The following is a 20,408-nucleotide window of genomic DNA, read 5'->3' on the forward strand; positions in this document are numbered from 1 at the left end:
TTGAATTTTGTGTTTTTGAGCATGCAACTCCCCTCATCGCCATTCATTCATTAGTTAAACTACAGGGTAAAACCGCATATATGGCAATTGGCAGTTATTTCACAAATGCCTGCGAGAGATAAAGGCACTTGATCAAAGGGTCTCGGAGGAACATGCCTGTATGTTTGTGCCCTCTTGCCTCGCAGTTAGTCAAGGGGGATGGAGGGGTGGTGGGGCGGGGTGGGTACAAAACATCAATGGATCTGGTCCTTCCTTTTAAGTAAATGGTGTCTCGCAGGCAGCCCTCTGCTGGCTTGCTCAAGTTTCCTGTGCTTTGAAACCCTTCCTCCGGTTCAGGCATGAATTCAGACACCGAGCCTCACGACTGCTGCAGCTACATGAAACTATATGATGCCACTGTAAAGTTATGCAGCATTTCTCTCTTATTCTTACTTACTAAGCCTTATGGTTATTGTAGCCCAATGCAAAATCTCCTAACTCAAAAGAAATGCTAATACAGAGTTAAAGGAACTCACGCACTCACGTCTTATGCCAAGCAGAGATATTGCTCTCTTGGTCAGAGATGAAAGTGGAAGTGTTTGTGGAAAGCATTTGGGCTTTTATCTTAAGAACTCGTCCCACATATTGTCCAACAGCTGAAATCTCTTCAAGCCAGGAACATTTTCAAAAACTGGATTTTATGCATGAGCGTGCATCAAAGAGCACTTTCAAAGTTTTTACTGAACCGCTCTGAGTATTGTCCTCACATCTGGACGCAATTATTACTGAGAGGTCTGACAATGTCTTGTTGCTTTGGTGTTGGTAGGAAAAGTGCGATCTGCAGATAATCCACACTTTTCCTGTCAAGTTACTAAAACATTTTGTGAGATTAGGGATTGAAAATTGTCCCCAGCATGTCATATTTAATAACGCCGTTAACAAGAAAATGATTGAATAAGTATATTAGTGTACGCACTAACTCAAGTTAAACACTCCCTCAAGAGTTTTAACCTTCATAAGAGTAGATTTCAGATAACGCCATAACTTGTTTCCATGATGTGTGAAAGTGTCCATGTTGAGCTGGGAACTGAAAAGCACCGGAATTGTTGACATGAGGGCATCTCCTCAGTTTCCTGGTGTGATCCCCAACATTCTTGTTTTTCACCAAAAGAGAAGCGGGAGAGAGAGCCCCCTCTCTCTCTCTCTCCCTTCCGTCACCCTCTCTCTCCCCCTTTCCCCCTGCCCCTCGCCATCTCTTTAGGTCAACCAATTTCCATCTCAAACATGTGGAACTAATTTTGCCACTGCACAGATTCTTTTTTTCCCTCTCCCATTAAAAACCTTCAGCACTTTTCCTCCAAACTGATAGAAAAACACAACAACAACACATCCTCAGCTCAGCTCAGCTCAGAAAGCCTCAACCACCGTTCCCACTTTGCCTTAGATTGTGCGTGCATGTGTGTGTGTTTCAGTGTTTTTCTTCCACTTTCCTTTCTATCCAGCGCTTTTATCTCTGCTTTTTGAAAAATCTGTCTGACAGAGACTAAGCATGCTTTGGAGGGAGACAGAGAGAGACAAGAGGAGGGGAAGGGGGAAAGACAGGAAGGGGGGGATCATGAAAGAAAGAAAAGAGATGGAGAAAGAGAGCGGGGGGTGCAGAGAGCCCAGCTGTGCTAAATACCTGACTCTTTGCGCGGACCTTCCAAAGGTCAGGTTTGAGCTTGGGGCCTACGGCTTTAGTCATGCTGGGGTTCTCCTCTCAGCACTCCCGGCAGTAGGCATTCTCATAAAGAAAGGGGCCCTCCTTCCCCCTTTCCCTCTCTCTCTCTCTCTCCCTCTCCCTCCCTCTCTAAAGCTCAAGTTCCCCCCTCCCCTTCTTCCCTCCCTCTTCCTTGTCCACCCCCTTCACTACTGGAACAGGAATGCAACACAGCAGGAGAGAGTAGAAAGAGAGAGAGAGACTTTAGAAAGGAAGGGGGGGTTGTTGGAGGGGGGGGTAAAGGAGGGGCCCCAGACTGAAGGATAGAAGACATGAGAGAGAGAGAGAGAGAAGGGGGAGAGAGGGGAGGAGAAAACACTCCAAGAAAAGAGAGAGAGAGTGGAGTTTCAGAGAGTGGAAAAGTGCGGGAGTAGGGGCCTTGCCCAAACAAAAGGGTGGAGAGATAGCAGGAGGGAGAGAGAGAGAGAGAGAGAGGGAAGAGTGAAGTGCTGTTGTTCATTCACATACAGCTAAGGCTGCTCACTTCACTCACTCCACCCTTCACCCCTCCGCCCCCCACACAACCCCTGTATGTTAGGGGGAAGGGACATGAAAGAGAGAGCGAGAGAAAGGAAAGAAAAGAAAAGAAAAAAGAGAACCCACAGCCCCAGCTCTGATACTGTTGTCACATTCCTTAGGCCCCAAAGTCTCGCGAAAGTGACTCTAATTACAGAAATCTGCAAAGAACTTCAGCAGAACAAACTCCAAGCTGTCACGTTTGCTTTTAAAAAATCTGATGAAATGAACACCAGAAGGAAACCCAGAGCAAATAAACGTCACCCAAATCTATCACGTCTATTCTCTGCTCACCACAACTTAGGAAGAAATCACATGAAAAAGGCGCCAACCTCTTCCTGTGTCTCTTCCAGGTCTCACCGGCGAGGAGACCCCGCCAGCCCCTACTTTGTCAACTCGGGCTACATCTTTGCCCCCGCCACCAGTGCCAACGACAGCGAGATCTCCAGCGATGCCACGACGGACGATTCCATGTCCATGACGGACAGTAGCGTGTAAGTGCTTCCTCTGATTTTGGTTCCTATTAAAATCAAAAAGTGGGGGTCAGTTTCATTTCAACTCGGCCTGCTCCGGAGATGATATACCAACTTCAAACGGCTCATTTCCATTCAGCTGACCCCGGCCAAGGCTCTGTGAGTTTTAGAAGTTCCATAGTATCTAAACTTTCCGGGATCAGAGTTCAGTCAACACCTTTCCAGGAAAAAGACGAGGGGTGAGAAGAAAAATATTTGGCCGTGCAGTTCAAAAGACTCCGCTTTTTTTTCTTGGGGCCAGGGGATTGTGCTGTTGCGAAAGAATGGCCTGTAATGTATTTTAATTATCCTCCATGATTGACTTCAGGTAATTCTATTAATGTGTAGTTGTTGCTATGGCCTCCAGGGAGATAACTCTGGGAAAGTCATTATGTCTAAAGACCTTTTGAAGTTTATTCTGATGCGTTACAGGCTGGAGAGAGGGGGAAAAAAATGAGAGAACGTCTTGATGTGGGTGGGGGCGTTGCCTCATTTTCCTCAAAGTCGAAATGTATCCATCCCACCCACCCTTCTGCCACAACAGACTTGTTTTTTTTCATATTATCTAATCGCTTTTTCCCTTTGAAGAGCTGGTGGAGAGGGGGAGAGGGAAATAGCCATTCGGGCCTCAAGACAAACTCATTGAAAAATGTTGGCACCAAATGAAAGGAGGCTTACTCACATGGTGGGTCGGTTTCCTGCCACTGGCCTCTGCGGCGTGCTGAGATCATGTGTCTGCAAGGCTTTCACAGGGGTTACTCATTTCTGGACCTCGGGACAAGGCATGAGGAACTCCCACTGGCCAGACTGGGGCACCCCCAAAAATCACCCCCACCCACCCAAACCCTCCACAGCCTCTCTCTCCTCCACCCTCCAGAGCCAATAGCGGGAGTGGTGAGGCTCGAAGTGCAAGGGAGTGAGAAAATAAAGTGCACAGAGTATAAAGGGCTTAACTGAATCGCTTTCAGCCTATTGTTAGGCGAGGGGAGCTTAGGGGGATAAGAGGGTGGCTGGCTGCTTTGAAAATGACTTGCACAACTGAATAGGAGATCCCCATAAAGTAAGGGCCCATGAAACCATGAAAGAGTCCATGACTGTTTTCTCTTCCCCAACCTGCACAAAGGGTTCAGCCATCACATGGTTTTGCCAGGGTGGGGACAGTTTGGACTGATAAAAACACAGTTAGCGCGAGGTAGATGGCGAGATTTGTTTGGGAATGATGTTTTGCTGCTCAGTTTGGGGTTCTTGTTAGTACACAAGTTCCCCATGGCGGTTGAGTTTGACTTTTGAAGAGTTTTCTGTGTTTCTTCCCGCGCCTCGGGGGATCATGGCTTGTAGTCTCAAGGGTGCAGTTTGTGAAGCATCGATTTTGGTAGCACGCCCCACTTATTAGAAGCTCTCTGCAACATGGTTGATATCGGCAGCTTGGCACTACACTATCTGGTTCCTGTTGATTATGTCACTCAAACACTGTGATGTGATTTGCAGACAAAAGATGGTTTTTTTTTTTAGAACAGCCTGGCCAGAATGATATCATATCTTCATTATTAAACAGCATCATGTCTCAAAGTCATATTCTCTCAGTAGTCCTCACCAAGGTCTTTGACACAGGCCGCTCTGCTGTCCTTGTCCCCTGCTCTCGTCTCTCTCCACCCCTAACCGATTTTAATAAAAACCCCAGCTTCTTCCTTTCTCATTCAAGGGAACAATTTGATTAGTGGATCCTTTTATAGTGGTTAAAAGGCACACTGCAAATTTGAATCTCATTTCCCAGATAAAGAACAAGAAGAGGAGGATTTGGGGAAGGGGGGGTGGGGTGGAAGAAGGGGTGGGGGATTTTTTTTTTTCTCTTTTTGCTTATATCTTATTTATGGATTTACTTGGACGCTGGGGAATGCTGCTGCACCAACTTCAAACATTACCTTATCTTACAAACCAGCCTTTTGATGTTGCTGAGATCAGAGGCTCACAGCAGAGCGCTTGCCAAACGAAGATGGCAGCGGGTGCATATGTGCATGAGTGTGAGATTTCAAAGAGGCAGCGGAAAAACTAGCGTTTGGGCTAGGTCAGACACTTCTGAGCAGCCAAAACGGCCAAGATAATTGGCCCGGCTTAAATGGCAGCTGACTGGAAAAGCTAGCAGACACAGAGAATGAAAGACGGAGAATAAGATTCCCCCAATAAATGCTTAATTGTCCGGAGACTAGTATTCCTAGTTACATTTTTTCCTATTATTGTTATCATGTCAGTGCTACAAAGCTAGTAGCACTTCAGCGGCATTACCCGGCCAGCTTTAGCCAGTTTAGTGTCTGACTATAACTAGCTGCTGGGGGGAGCGCTAACTCTCTTCTACTTTTAAAAACAGACACTTTTGGTGTTGACAAGGACTGATGTAAACTTATCAGTGGGGCTCTTCTTTTGAAGCCCACACTGGGATGTTTAGCATATCTTTCCCATTGTCCTGGTGTGTTTTGTTATGTGTGTTTTTGTTGCCTTGGCTTCAAGGGCTCCTCAGTCCTTTGATTTAATTGCAATGTGCCTGGTGGGTGGTGACTGGGTGGTGTTATGTCGGTCACTTCAATGATGAACTGCCTGTCTCCACAAAGATTGGCTACTGGTGCTAATGCGCCAACAGTGTTGGTGTGGGAGTACTGTGACCTGTATGATGAGAAGCAGTAGGTTAGCAAAAATAACATCCATTAGATTGTTAGCTATTACAGTTACGTGTAATTGCAGATGAGGTCATTTTGACTGGCCTATGACTGACTTTTGGTGTCTAAGTGTATATCTTTTTTTTTCCTTTGCAGAGATGGAATACCTCCATACAAGCTGGGCACCAAGAAGCAGCTCCAGCGAGAGATGCATCGCAGTGTCAAGATCAATGGCCAGGTTTCGCTACCCCACTTTCCTGTAAGTTCTACTTCCTTAAGTTCTACTTCCTTTCTCAACGTTTCCCTTTTTTTTTTTAATCTGCTAAACTCAAACTTTTACACGCTGACAGACAACTGGGTCCTGATTCCCTCGAGGAGTTCTGTTTTATTTTATTTTTTTCAGAGCGCATGTTGTGACAGAATACTATATTCCATTCCCCCGCTCGTTTTCATATAAAAGTCAGGGTAAATGAAAGGCAGAATTTGCATACCACTTCACTTTTTCTTCTGCCGTCTCAAGCCTCCCCCTCCCATCCCAGTAGCTTCTGTAGGGCTGTCAAATATAAACTTGTGTTGCCTTCTTTGTATTCCATCTCAATAGCTGTAGTATGATATGTAGCGTTATAGCTTCATATGTTTTAGGAAATCAGTGATGATAGTCATGGTGACAGCAGTGGTGATGCTGATCATGACAGTGATAATGTTAATGATGAAGTTGAGGTCAAGATGAGAGGGCAATACCTCAGTTACTCTTTAAACTAGCCAGCTGACTACCAAAACTGCTGCTTTAATCCTTCTGTCAAACTTCCAACAGTGCCTGCCACTCAATTGCTTTTGTCACCCTTTCCCCTTTCCCCCCGCCCCAGCACATTGTCCCGTTACCACCCTCCACTCCATAGGGCCATTTGGGGTCATGTGTGCATTGGATCCAAGGTTTTGTAGACCTTCGGTTTTTGTGGCACCGTTTAAGGGCCTAGGTTAGAAGAGATTGACACGAAATGGTAGGGGGGGCGGGGGGTCTCTTTGAGGCAGGAAAAGAAATATGAAAATCTTTCCCCTTCCTATCCCAAACACAGGTATGTGTATGTGGAAGAGTTTTCTCTGTGTGTGTGTGTATGTTTGTGCATGCGTTTGAGTGTGCTGTCTGCTTCGCCTTTTTTCTCTCTCCCTCTCTCTCGCTCTTTTCTCTCTCGATCTCTCTCTCTCTCTTCCTTTCCCACTTGCACTCCTTTAATGTCTCCCTCCTGATTTGGAGATGGCTCTGTCTCCCATGATGCACCAGCCCCAGGCAGCGGGGGCCCCGTGCAGGGCTGGCGCTCCTTTGCCAGCAGCCCCGCTTGCCTTTCTTCTCCTTCCCTTCATCGTCTCTACAAAGAGATGAGAGGAACAACAAAAAAAGAGTCAAAATCAAGAAAGCCAGTGTGCCAAATAACAAAAAAGTAAGAGAGGGAGAGAGAGAAAGAGAGAGAGAGAAGCCGGCGCATATAGTTAAAGAAAAAGGAGGATAATGTGACTAGAGTACCTCTGAGCTGCCCTGCGTGCAGTCGGGAAATAAATTACTACTTCCCCTCAGATCTCCCCGGTATTTGACTCCGCTATCCTCTCCCTCCCTCTTTCTCCTCCTTCCCAAACCCTCTCTTTCTCTATCTCTCTCTCTCTCTCTCTCTCTCACACAATTGCCACTCCACAAACGCACATCTCAATCCTCTCTTCCTCTTTTTTTTTCCTTCTTGCTTTTAATTTTGTCCCCCCTTCCCTTTTTTCTTCCCCTCTCCTCTCCTCGCTCGCTCTCTTCTCTGTCGATATCTGGCTTTTATTCGGAGATTTAAAGCCGCGTGTCCCTCCCACCCCTAGTGTGCGTTTGATGTTTGACAAGGGCCCTTTGAAGTGTGCTGACTTCAGAGGCTGCCTAGCTGATGGCTTGGTCGGGCTACAGAGGGTGCAGGCAGGGGGCCTCCCCTCCGAGCGAGACCAACTGCTACCCCGCCACCGCTACCCCCTTCTCTCCCGCTTGCCCGGCGGCCTGGCACTGCCAAGGGCACTGGGCATGAGAAGATCTGGGGAGGGACGGGGGGGGAGGAGGGGAGGGGCTGAGAAGGTTCAGGTTAGCTTGAGGGCAAGGGCATCTGGATTAGGCCTTTTGGAATAGTAGCAGGCTTTTTTGGAACAAGCTAGGATTAGGGCAAGGGCAGTGGATTAATGCACCATATTGCATCCGTCAGAAACACTAAGCAGTCACACACACATACACACGTACACACTCTCTAATGTGTCCTTCCTCCCGTGTTGTGTGCCCTACAGAGGACATACAGGCTGCCTAAAGAGATGACCCCCGTCGAGCCCTCGGCCTTCGCTGCCCAGCTCATAACCCGGCTGGAGAAGCTGAAGAGGGAACAGGACACCATGAGTTCACTGGAGGAGAGGCTGCAGCAGATCCAGGAGGTACGGACACACACACACACACATTTTTCTAAGCAGTCTCACACTTCCACCTTCCACCAACATTTAGCATGGCCACTGCTTGGAAACCCTAACTTGTATTCGAGTAAAAAGTTAGCTCGGGAGAATTATTCCATATTGCGACACGGAGCCTTTATGCCAGCTTTAGCATGTTTAAGAACAGGGAAAAGACCAAGGGAATTGGAAGTCTGCCTCAGTTTAGCTACTTCTTCCCTCTCCCTCTCTGTCCTCCACTATTTCATCTGGAGGAAGTTTCAAACTTATGTTTCTTGACACACTTGAAGTTCCTTCAAATAGTTAGCACTTAGCAACTCTCCAGTGGCACGTTTGCTGAGTATGTGTAGTGCCAGTTTCTTTGTGAAGCACAGGCACACTCTGCATTATAGATGAAGCGCACCCAAAGCCTGTTAGCGAGGATAACAGTGCGGCAAAAGGGAAACTCAAATCAAGTTATCCAAGCGTTTGCTCTTGCTGACTTCAGAGGACGATAGATATAAGTTGGTGTTAGATGAGACATAAATCCACATCCTCTGCTTGCTGGTTCAAGGAGTGTTTTCCACATGTGACTGTTTTCTGATAGTTTGGTCAATTGTCTAAACTTTATTTCTTTATTTTGTGTGTGTTTGCATGTCCAGGAGGAGGAAAGGGAGGAGAGCGGCGACCTGGCCTGCAGCACCTCCCTCCATCACCCTCTGCTCCCCTCTGGCAGCCAATGTGAGGAAGACCCCCAGGCCATACTAGACGAGCACCTATCCCGCGTGCTGAAGACGCCCGGCTGCCAGTCGCCAGGCGTGGTTCGACACTCACCGCGCTCGCGCTCCCCAGACCGGACCGGTGCCTTGGTGCCCTTCCTCGGTGCCTATCCCGGGGCCTCCAAGGTCCTGAAGACGGGCAGGCAGTCGACCAAGCACATCCACCACCACTACATCCACCATCACCACGCTGGGCCCAAGACCAAGGAGCAGATCGAGGCCGAGGCGGCTCAGCGCGTGCAGTGCCTCTGCCCTCCAGGGGGCGCCGATTACTCCGACTTCACCCCTGCGTAAGTGGAACTTCTGATCTTTGCTGACACCAGTTGTCATAGCATAGTACACTAGTAACGACAACTTGAGATACAATCAGTTTCCCCACTGGTAAAGCTGCTCTGTCTCTGGTCCTAATTTGCCTCTCCTGCTTCCTCCAGTCGCTGCAGCACTTTGTCCACACGGCCGGTCAAGGCCATCGAGGAGGGCGTGTCTCCGCCACACCTGCCGCTGGACGCCACCGACCGCTCTCAGAATGTTTGGCAGTGGATCCTAGAGAGTGAGAGGCAGGGCAAGCACAAGCCCCACAGGTAGGTGTCCGTCAAAAATCACTAAATCTCTGCTGTGACCGCGGATCGGCCCCCATGGACACTGTTGATTCACCAATCGATTTCATTGCTCTTATTATATATCAACCTTTTCACCCCAACAGCACTCAAGGCCTAAAAAAGTCCAATCCCTTGGACTCAAAGACGCTGCCCGGCCGGACCCACTCCCCCTGGGGTGGAGGCGGCATTGGCAGCGGGGGTCACCTCCGCGCCCACCACCCCGGCCACCCCTTCATCCAGGACCCGGCCATGCCACCCCTGCCCCCACCCAACACCCTGGCACAGCTGGAGGAGGCCTGCCGCAGACTAGAGGAGGTCTCCAAGCCCCCTAAACAGAGGTACGCAACAACACTCATACACAAAAACACACATACAAAACTCACACTTCCAATCATGCATAATCCCCATCTTCCACATTTGAGTTGTCCAGTGTTTTCTCTCTTTGTACTGAGGTGAGTACTGATTAGTCACTGATCTCTTTGTGATTTTGACAGGCATTCAGCAGTAGCCAGCAGCCTTCAGAGAGACAGGAGTCATCCTGCAGCTGCCTTCCCCACTGGAGGCAGCCCTCTAGCCAGTCCTGGACTTCAACCAGACGAGTAAGGATCCCTCTTCTCACTTCTGTCTCTCTCCGTCCTCCTGTGCTAGTGTTTCTCCGCATCTGTAACTCATTTCTTTCTTTCTTTTTCTTGCCTTCGTGCTTGCTGTCTTGCTTGCAGTCTTGCTTTCCCGCTGTCTTTTCTCATACACTTGCACGCATACAGACACACACTTACTGTTGGTTTTTTGAGCTTTCCCTCTCTCTCTCTCTCTCTCTCTCTCTCTCTCAAATCGTGTTTTCACCCGCTTCTTCACAGATTTTCTCACTCTTCCCTTCAAAGAGAGACGTTGTGAGTCAGCATAGCTATGGCTTTGAACTCCTCTTCTCTCGCGTTTTAATCATTTAAAATTAAACATGCTTTAATTCAGTATCTTAACTACCCCCTCCCACCCCCCAACACACACACACACACACACAGACACACACACACATCACTGCAACCCAAAAAAGATGAGTTAAGTAGCCCTCGGTAACTCTGAGTTTATAGCCTCCCTTCATCCATTTGTTGTTGAATGGGGTGGGTGTTTGATGTTTGGCCATAGCCACCTGCGAGGCCTCTTTTAGTTTTAATTGGTTGACCTTCGGTGAGCCAGCTGTCTGTTGGCGTCCCCTAACTGAAGTACAGACCACAAAAAAAGCCCTGTGTGTGTGTGTATGTGTGTGTGCGATGGCTAACAGAATCTTTGTCCACATTCGACTCTCTGACCCCTTCCCTTGCCCTTTCTCCTATGAGTCCAGCTGTTTAAAATCCATTTTTATTCTGCATCCCCAGGTCCAAAGAGCTGGTGGTCACCTACTTCTTCTGTGGCGAGGAGATTCCTTACCGCAGCATGATGAAGACCCACTGCCTCACCCTGGGACACTTCAAGGAACAGCTCAGCAAGAAAGGCAACTACAGGTGAATATGCAGCACCAGCAATGGCACATAGGTCACACCACACCAACACACACCTGGAAAGAAGCGTATTCAGCTGACATCAAACCTGCTTGGTTAGGGTTCGTCCTACAGTGGTGTTAGTTATGTATGTGTGTGTATTTGTTATTGCATATGTGTGTGTGTGTAAGGTTGGTTCATCTGCTGAGTGTGAGTGTGAGATATTGGAGCCCAATAGTCTTAAGATGGAAGAGGAACTGTGGGCTGATTCACTGTACTCGGGGCTTACAGAGAGGAAGAGGGGGGGGATTTTTTCTGTACTTGAGCGATTTTTTTTCTCACATCTGGTACTGATTTCCATGGTAAGGCAGCCTTAATAAATATGGCTTTGAAGCCCGGGCCCTTTTATTTTGTGCACAAAGACCATTGCGAAGGCCTTCAAATTCCTCCTCCACACTATTGCATCAGGCATCTGAATCAGAACCGCAAGCACCTTCTCCTGTTAATCACCGATAGCAATCCGCGCCGGTAATTAACACAGCAGAAATACCTACTGTTATTCAAAGTGTCAGATGTTGCAAGGGGAAATTCCAAAACAACGCTTGGACTCGTTAGTTCAATTAAACTATAATGGCCAATCAGTTGAAAAGAAATCTCACATCAGGAGGCCCTCAGCTAAGTCCAGGCTTACTGCATTAAGTAACCTTTGCAGTACTGCGTAGGTTGTGGGCCATTGTAAAGACATAAAGCTGGTATGCCCATGACATCAACATTAGGTTACAGCCACATCTGCTTGTTAGGCAAGAGAGAGAAGAAGAAGGCCTGCAAACAAGTCATTGCACCCCCGCTATCCCATAACTCTTCAGCGAGCAAAAAGAGAAGGAGGGAGGGGGGGCAATTTGAAGCGTCTGGCTTTAATGGCAGCAGAATGTGTGGAGTTGGTTAATTTGGACATGGCAGCGGTACAGCGGAGAACAGTACGGCGCGGCTCTGCCAGACGATATTGGTGCCAGATGTTGCGAAGAGAGAAAAATCCTGCCACATAAAACATGTTCCAATGGAAAGACTCCTTCTTCTTTCTCTCTCTCTTTCTCTCTCTCTCCGTCTCATTCTCTGAAACAAAGCGATGACTTTGAACTATTTGTCAGTGAGGATGTAGCATTTTCTTCTTCTTAAAAAAAAAAAAGAAATAACCCAGGCGCAATTATATCAAGGAGGCTTTTATTTGGTCTATATTAATGAAGATGGTAATGGCCGACTCCTGTCCACCAAAGCTTAGATAATAGGGAAAGAGCCTCCATTGTTGTCGCTTGTTGAAATGCACCATCATAAAACAAAGCTATCACTCGTCCGTTCCGTCCCGTGGAATATTTTACAACTGCATATTCAAACAGAGAGCCTTGCAGCTGTGTAACGCACCCTCCACATTCTCTAAACTTGGCCAAACATTTCATTTGCGTCTAATTACAATCAACATGGAAAAGAAAACTGTATGTGTGTACGTGTTTTTTTTTACTCTCCCCCCTTACATGTGTTGTTTGTACGACTCTAAGCTGAGTGATTGCTCATAAAACACGGAAAAGCATTTTTTTTTTTTTTTTTTTGGAATTCCTCGGCGCAGGCACACATGGGCAAAATGAGGCATTTTTCCATTACAAAGCTTATCATTAAATCCCCTCCCGCTGATCTTTTGCTGGGTTTAAAGTAGAGAGGAGAAATCATTAGGAGCTCCGGGAGACTTCACAGTCACCGGGACCAGCCTAACCCTGGGAATTATCTCTGTTTGAGAGAAGAAGAGTGGGCTAGCTAGGTGACCCGTGACCTCCAGGAGACTGTCTGAGTGGTCGCCACCCTCCCCCCTCCCGGGGTTTCGCCCCTCAGGCTCGGCCTGCATCCAATCTATCACACCCACTCGCCCAGCCAGCGAAGGCCTCCGCTCCGCTTTCTTCCCTTCCTGCTCCTTCTTTTCCTCTGTTCTCAGTTGGCGATCGGAAAGCTGCCCGAAGTGTGTGTGTGTGTGTGTGTGTGTGTGTGTGTGTCGCCTTGACTGTGTGTTGATTTGTGTGTGTGTGTGTGTGTGTATGTGGGCGCACTGGATTGTAGGACTGTGGACTCATGCAGTCACAGGCAGACTCTCAGGCACCTGAAATGTCAACCTGTGTGACAGAAAGGCCCTTCATTTGACAGCCAGCCCAATTAGAAGCCATGGAGACACAGAGAAGGCCAGGGGAGAGGGAGGGGTGGGGGCCTTAAGACAGCCTCTAATTAACCCTTCAACTTTAATAAGACCTTCCAGGACAGATAGGCATCTGTAGAATGGCCAGCAGTCAAGATGAACAAGTGGATGAGGAGACAAACACACATGGATGCACACACACACACACACACACACACGCAGGCTGTTCCTAGCAGCTTGAATTATCACAGGGAGTGTTTAAAGGGAGGGTTCAGCTCTGTTTGTGAGGTGGTGTGATGTGGAGTCAAGCTTTGCCTTTGAAGTGTGGAGGGATAGCATTGAAGGCTATGACTAAGTTGTTTTGAGCAGGATCCATTTCTGGCTCTCGGAGTGTGTGTGTTTGTGTTTGATTTGGACTAAAGGGAGTTGTGTGCGAGCGTGTATATGGAAGTAGTGTGTAGGTGCCTCAAAGCGGTTAAAAGACGCAAAAATACATGAGATACGCTCCCCGATGCCATTCTGTCAGGTTTTGTTGTGTTCAAAATTTTTTATTTTTTTTTCCGCTTAACACCTACGCTCAACGTTTACTAATCACGGACCTCTCTCCTGTTTTTCTGCCTCAGGTACTACTTCAAGAAGGCCAGCGATGAGTTTGAGTGTGGTGCCGTGTTCGAGGAGGTGTGGGAGGATGCCACCGTGCTGCCCATGTATGAGGGCAAGGTCCTGGGCAAGGTGGAGAGGATGGACTAATGCCACTTTGTTGCCAACCAACCAATGCCCTTCCCCGCCCAACTAAAATGCCAAACCGTCGCTAAGAAACTTGAGCAAGAGACTCGATGAAATTAACAAAAACACTCTGGACTCCTTTTTTGTTTTTTTGTTTTTTTTTTGTTTTCTATTTCTTAATATTAAGCTAAACAGAGTTAATATATCCAGCACAAGAGGAGTGATTGAAGGAAGACGAGCCAATGAAGTATGCCGAACCCAGAGGAGGCGCCGCCCCTCCCTGACTTTCTCAACCAATCAGCCTTAGAAACACAAGGGAATGACACGAGAGACTTAAAAAAAAGACAGTGATGATGATGATTGGAGGCCAGTGGGGGGGAGACCCCGCCTCTTCTTGAATATAACCACTGAAGATGCAGATGACTGTTTTTGTGATGTGAGAGACTGACGGTGCGTTGGCGCCGGCTTCCTGGTGCCTGGTCAGCGGACTGACCGGCACTGGAGAAGCCACCGACCTGCTCTTAACGTTACACTCTAACATTGCTACAAAAACGTCTGTACGTGTGCATATACATACATGCATATATGTATATATACATGTATTATATATATAGATGCTTTTTGTCATGAGTTGAAAGTTTTTATTGAGTATTTATTGAAAAAAAAACCACCCAACCCCCTCCACCCTTTCCCAAGTCATCTTAAACCTGTGTCCCTCCCCCCTCCCTCCCATTTCCAGCCAATGGGCAAGCTGCTTTGAGTGTTGGGAGAATACTGTGGTGATATTGTTTTGTGTTTGTTTTTTGTTTTTACTTTACACAAAGGACATGACACTAGCCTAGCACCCCCCATAGCCTATAGCCCTGTCTGACCCGTACCAACAACCTTAGCAGTGGTCTTCTGCGAGGCGCACTCCCTCCACTATTGTAATGGTCAACCCCAGTCTTATATGCTGCTGATAGTTTGTAATGTTATGTTTGTCACACTAGTGTTTTCTCTCTCTCTCTCTCTCTCTCTCTCTCTCTCTCTCTCTCTCTCTCTCTCTCTCTTCTTTTCTCTCTCTCAGTCCAGCAACAGAGCTCAATCTTTTTTGTTGTGCCTTTGTTTGTAAACCAGGCATTGCACAGGGGGGAAAATGAAACTGTTGCAGAATTCATACAGAGAGGGGACCTGGAGCACAAGTTGTACCATCTAATAATGGCAGTGTTTACAGCCCGCACACCAAAATAACTTGCGCTAACAAGAACCAGTTTGGGTCACTGAGAAACGACTTCTTGAGGAAGTCAGCTAGCGTGTCAAAAAAAATTGAACATTGAAGAAACGTGGCTCCGATATCTTTTGAATGTTGTTACAGTAACACCATATATAGCAGAGCTCCTGTATACATTGTAATTATGCATTCTGAAGTATGGATACTGACACACATGACACACGCGTAGAGCACACACATAACATACAGGCACACACATGAACACACACAAACAAACACACTATCGCTGGTGTTTTATGAGTACAGCACCTGTGCCTACATGGATGCCATACCATGTGCTACCCTGTTTCAGGGTTTTAATATATATCCCTTGGTTTTCAGAAGGGTTTTATGTTGAAAAGATATTTTTATGCTTTTAATAATATCCTGTAATCATGTTTTTTGTTTTTGTTTTTACACCATGGCCTTTTTTTTGTTTTGTTCATTCTATCTAAACTGTAAATTATACATTATATAAAGAGTTTCATTTAAAGATTTACATGGACCTATAATTATTGTAATTATTGAGAGATGTAGCCTTTATTAAAGTTTTATATTTTTCAAATGAAAGCTTTTGTGCCTTGTATTGGTTTGTCCAATGTCCTGAAATCAATGCTTCTTTCTCTTTGAAAACTGTAATACGGTATACAGTTTTTAAAGCATATACTTATATGTTTTCATGTCATTTGCCAGTTAGTACTACACAGCAAATCTTCCACTGTTTATAAGTGTTTATTTTTCAGTGACAATTAATTGGAGTTGACAAGTGTTGATTAGAGAGTTATTTGTCCACTCATAGAGAAGATATGGCTCTGGGGCAGCTGTTCAAAACCATCTGAAAGTGTTAAATTAACTCTGATAGATGTGCATAAACACTGGCATAGTGTTGATTTTTACACTCAGTTAAATTAAGACTGGCGATTGTGGTGTAATACTGGTGAGATAGAAACAATACCTTAGTTGCTGAGGCCCTAAGGTCATGGAAAACCTGAAAAAGTGACAATTGTGTTTTCTTGATACAACCAAAAAGTAAAAACCCTGGATATAGCACGTATAAGTCAAGTGTTTGACATCAATCTTGGGTGCTGGTGTTATTGCGTATTATTCCTTTGAAGGAATAATAACCCATATAATCAAATATCCTGACATAAGTCCCATATGATGATAGTTAAAGCCAGCAAAAATATAATTTAGGACATCAATATCAGCTGTTAAACAAAAATTGTAACACTTGAACATAAATGATAAATATTAGTCACTAGAAATTACACCCTACACCATGCAATAGTCAAGGAAAAATCATTAAATTTGCTAAGTGGAAAATGTGTATGGAACCTATTGTTGGTTAATGCAATACTAGCAAACTGGCATTAGTCCTGTCAGTAATCAGCCGTCTGTGTGTATAAGGCTTCATGTCTTCCTCAGTGATGAAGCATGTCAATTCTTATTCCTCTTCTCCATTAAAGGGGTATAACGGCATAGGACAGTGGGCACATCATACAGCTGTTATTCCAGTGGGATGCTGGAAGAATGGCTTCAGTTGGGTCATTTGTGAGAACCAAATAATAGAGATTTATTCTTGTGTAATCATTATTATCCAGGTTTAAAACAAACCTGAAGAACATCACTCACTGCTGACAAAAATAAGCATTCATGAATGCAAGTAGTTAATTTACACAGTAAATAGAAAACACTAAAAGCCCGTAACCTTTTGATGAGTCGGGGTCCTTAGCCCCTCAGTGGTTAAAAGTGCGGGTTCTGTATTCAGCGCTTAAATGGGAGACATTAGGGATGGAAATGGGGGCATGGGCTAATTGGTCGATTAAAGAGCAATGAGGACCAGCGCTACTCTCTGACAGTCAACACAAACATTTAATGAAGCACCCTGCATCCCCTATCAGAGGGCTTAGCCATATTTGCTTCAATTATCTGGCTTTATTTCAGCAGTGGGGAAAAAAATCATTTAATACTCTGAAATTATTCAGGGGTGGAGAGTGGGACGCTGTCCGCTGCATGCAGACTCCCTCACTTGTGCGGCTCAATTCAAATTGTTGACATAAAAAGAGATTTGCAATTGCCAAAAAGTAGAGGTAGCCATATAACAAAGATAACAACAGTCATTACTGACAAGCTTTCACTTCCCACAAAATGATTTTCTCATTCCTTTCTCCCCTGGTAGCTGTTTCTGGCAATATGGCAAAAAAGAGGAAGAAAAACAGACAAGCTGCCAATGCTTGTCACATCTTTTATGAGATACTGTAGGTTTTTCTCTTTCTGAAAACATACACACACTCCATTGACTAAATTCTTGTTTTCACTTAGTATTTTTTTAACACCACAAGTAGCATATTAATTTCCCTGACTGTTCTCATCAAAGGAAGTGAAACTTCGATGCAGCATCAATACATGAAGTATTTCCCTAACCTTGAAATCAATTTCCCCATGGTTTTAATGTTAAAACGAGCAGGGCCTAATCAGGCTGAACCAGCTAGTTTCTATTGAACTGTCTGGAACGGGGCAGGTGTAACCCTCCACCCTTCACCCCTCCACCCCCCCTCCTCCTCCTCCCAGCTCTATTTTTACAGCCTCTTGGGGCTCCGGCTTTGAAGAGAAACCTATCCAGGAAAATTGCTTGCATTTTTCCCCACCAAAGTGTTGATAGATGGACATTGACTGTCGCATTCCCTCTCTCGCACATCAGGAGCTCCGACTTCTCCTTCTCTCTCTCTTCCCCCTCCTCCTCCCGCTATCTCTCTCAGCCTTTCTATAGCATTCCTTTCCTAATAGGTGCTTTGTTTAATTGCGCTGCAGGTTAGACACAGGTTCTGAAGTTTGGGCTTCTTTTTTTTTTTTTTTTACGGAAAGACAACTTCCATTTGACGCTTTTCGACTCCTTAACTTAAATTTGAATTCAAAGCACTCAACTTTTTCACAGTTTCTGTTTCTTTTCATCGCTGGAGAAGAAAGAAATAACTGTGGTGTAACTTTGATTTCATTGGCAGCGTATGCTTTTCTCACCCCCCCTCCCCTTGCCCCATATGCCCCATACACCCCTACCCTCATCCCTGTCTTTTCTCTAAACAGTGGCATTCATTTCTCCTTGCATTGTGGTAATTGGCATAGCATGGTCGGGGCTATTGTAAACATGCCTGTGTGAGACTGGTATAAAGAGGCACCAGTCACTCCCCAGGCTAAGCTAGTGCGCGCGGCAGGCAGGGGCTGCTGCATTCGGCCTATTGTGCTGCCGAAGCCTTTGTAGATTTGCAGTGGGCCCCTTTTTAATCGTCTTCTCATACACCGCCTGCCGACTCGCTTTGCATATTTAATTGCCAGGTAAAATCATTTTGTCGACAATCCGTTTAATTATTTGATTGTACAGTAACCGTAAAGAGTGAGCGAAGGGAAGAGGAAGGGATAAACGGGATAGAGAGAAGGAGAGAGAGAGAGAGAGAGAGAGAGCAGCAGGCAGCAGAGAAAGAAAGAGGTCTGTTGCCAGAATAGACATCAAAGCTGTGCCTTGATGTTGATGTTGAATGGGCATTAATGGTTTCTGAAGGCAAGAGATTGCACAGGAAAAAAAAAAGAAAGAGAGAAAAGAAAAAAAAAATAAACCCTCCTTTTTCTCTGACAATCCCGCCAGCAATCTCAGTAAATGCATAAACATTGGAACCCTGTGCCAGATAGAGAGGGTGAACGGAGAGAAAGAAAATGAGAGAGAGAGAGAGAGAGAGAGAGAGAGAGAGAGAGAGGCTGGTTGGATTGTTCACTTTCATTTCCAGTAATGACCGAAGGGCGAGTGGTAATGGAGAAGAGATGGGTCAAACGGGCTGATTGGAGGCCGGCGGTGATTAGGAGGCTATCACCACATTAAATCTTCAGGTTAAAAGACCAGATGAATCAAATAGATGCCCATTTACTCATCTTAAGTCACAGGGTCCTGAAAGACCAATAAAGCAGACTATGTCCTAATGTCTCATCCTCACGACTGTAACGTTTAGCAGGTCCCCGTTCCCCAGATGCTGGGAATCTCCTCCTTAGGAAGCACTGAGCAGCATTTGAACTTCCATTGATCCAAACACTGGATGGATACCCAGTTAAGTTTCACTGGAACCAGTACAAAGAAATAGACTTGTCCAGTCTTGATTTTGCTTATACTGTAGCTTCTATTTATTTTATCTATTTATTTAACCTTTATTTAACCAGAAAAAGCCTCCTTGAGATTAAAGAGAATGTCCTGGCCAAGACAGGCAGCAGTACAATTAACATGTTACAGACAGACAAAATGTAACAGAATACAGACAATAAAAGTTACAAATTGCACAAATGAACATAAGAAATCACACTCTAAGACATTAACAATAGCTTCTAATGATATCTAGTCAGTAGTAGGTGCTGTTGGAATAAAATTCAGCTTTGAATTTTTATTACATGTAATAAACAGAGGATAAAAGCCACGTTATATCATTATACAGTATACCCCATATCCCAATGTGAACATCAACAATCTTGAATTCCTCTCCATATAGGAGGGTTTTGTCACCATATACTCACAGGTACATTTATGCAATGCAAATCATCTGTTAAGGTGTGCAAAAATGAGTGGATTTCATTGTGCATTAAGTAGGAGAGAGAGACACAGAAACAAATGCAATATGAGAATACAGCTTGCACAGGGTGGAGGATGGAGAATACTGCATTTGCATTCTTCAAACGGCCGTCACTGTCCTCTCTGCTGTCACGATACACCCTCGGTCTCAACCAAAATGTTGTCTCGCGTTTCATTATGTTTGTGGTGGGGCTTGGCATTTGCGTGTGAACGGTCCAAGCTGGGGGCTTTAACTGGAGCTTACCTCTGAAACTCATCCAAAACCACCTTGATCCTCTTTGGGCTGGCACTGCTGGAGATTCACTCTCTCTCTCTCTCTCTCTCTCTCTCTCTCTCTTTCAGTCTGTCTGTCTGTCTCTCTCTCCCACTCTGCCTCTCTCTCTCTCATGTTGTCAAGTTTACTTATCTTTCCAGCTTTCCTGAACTATCTTGTTTCTCTGTCGTTCTGTTGTGAGAGGGATGCATGTGTAGGTGTGAGGGTGTGGTGTTTGTGTGTGTGTGTGTGTGTGTGGGATGGGGGGTATCTGGTATCTGGAGGGAATATCTAGATTCAACATAACCTTGACTAGAATGCATCCTGTTGAGCAAGCACATGACGCGGCTCCTTTTTTCTGACTTTACCTGTTTCCGTGGAATTTATAAGTGATGTGCACACGATTTTAGGTTGAACAAACAGAGATAGGAACGGGCTTCGTCTTCAGTGTCAATAGAAAACAGTTTTTCTATCAACCTGTTATGCTGCACTCATTATTTTTCATGATGTATGCATGATAAATTGATAAACGAGCTGGAAATGATAATATCCATTATACAACTGCAAATACATACAATAAAAACAATAGAAAATCACGGTTGACAGCAAGATGTCTTTTGGGATGAATGCCTGCCACTCACTTTCACTGGGCCGGTTTGTTTTGTTCACTTGTGATAAATGTACAACAGTCATTA

At 45.5% G+C, this 20,408-nt stretch overlaps 1 protein-coding gene across 3 annotated transcripts in view; it reads left to right on the plus strand.

Moving 5' to 3' along the window:
• Window positions 1–15,424, plus strand: part of LOC139925661 (axin-2-like) — a 32,137-nt gene extending 16,713 nt beyond the window's left edge. For all 3 annotated transcript variants that reach the window (XM_078282520.1, XM_078282508.1, XM_071917128.2), the window contains exons 3-11: window positions 2,608–2,748; window positions 5,574–5,676; window positions 7,719–7,859; window positions 8,513–8,919; window positions 9,061–9,210; window positions 9,333–9,566; window positions 9,723–9,827; window positions 10,602–10,727; window positions 13,503–15,424. In XM_078282520.1, coding sequence (XP_078138646.1) covers window positions 2,608–2,748; window positions 5,574–5,676; window positions 7,719–7,859; window positions 8,513–8,919; window positions 9,061–9,210; window positions 9,333–9,566; window positions 9,723–9,827; window positions 10,602–10,727; window positions 13,503–13,629 — 1,534 coding nt within the window. In that variant the 3' untranslated portion in view covers window positions 13,630–15,424. The remainder of the gene's footprint in view (window positions 1–2,607; window positions 2,749–5,573; window positions 5,677–7,718; window positions 7,860–8,512; window positions 8,920–9,060; window positions 9,211–9,332; window positions 9,567–9,722; window positions 9,828–10,601; window positions 10,728–13,502) is intronic.
• The last annotated feature ends 4,984 nt before the right edge of the window (window positions 15,425–20,408 follow it).

Source organism: Centroberyx gerrardi, chromosome 3, assembly GCF_048128805.1.
Source record: "Centroberyx gerrardi isolate f3 chromosome 3, fCenGer3.hap1.cur.20231027, whole genome shotgun sequence".
NCBI classification, from domain to species: Eukaryota; Metazoa; Chordata; class Actinopteri; order Beryciformes; family Berycidae; genus Centroberyx; species Centroberyx gerrardi.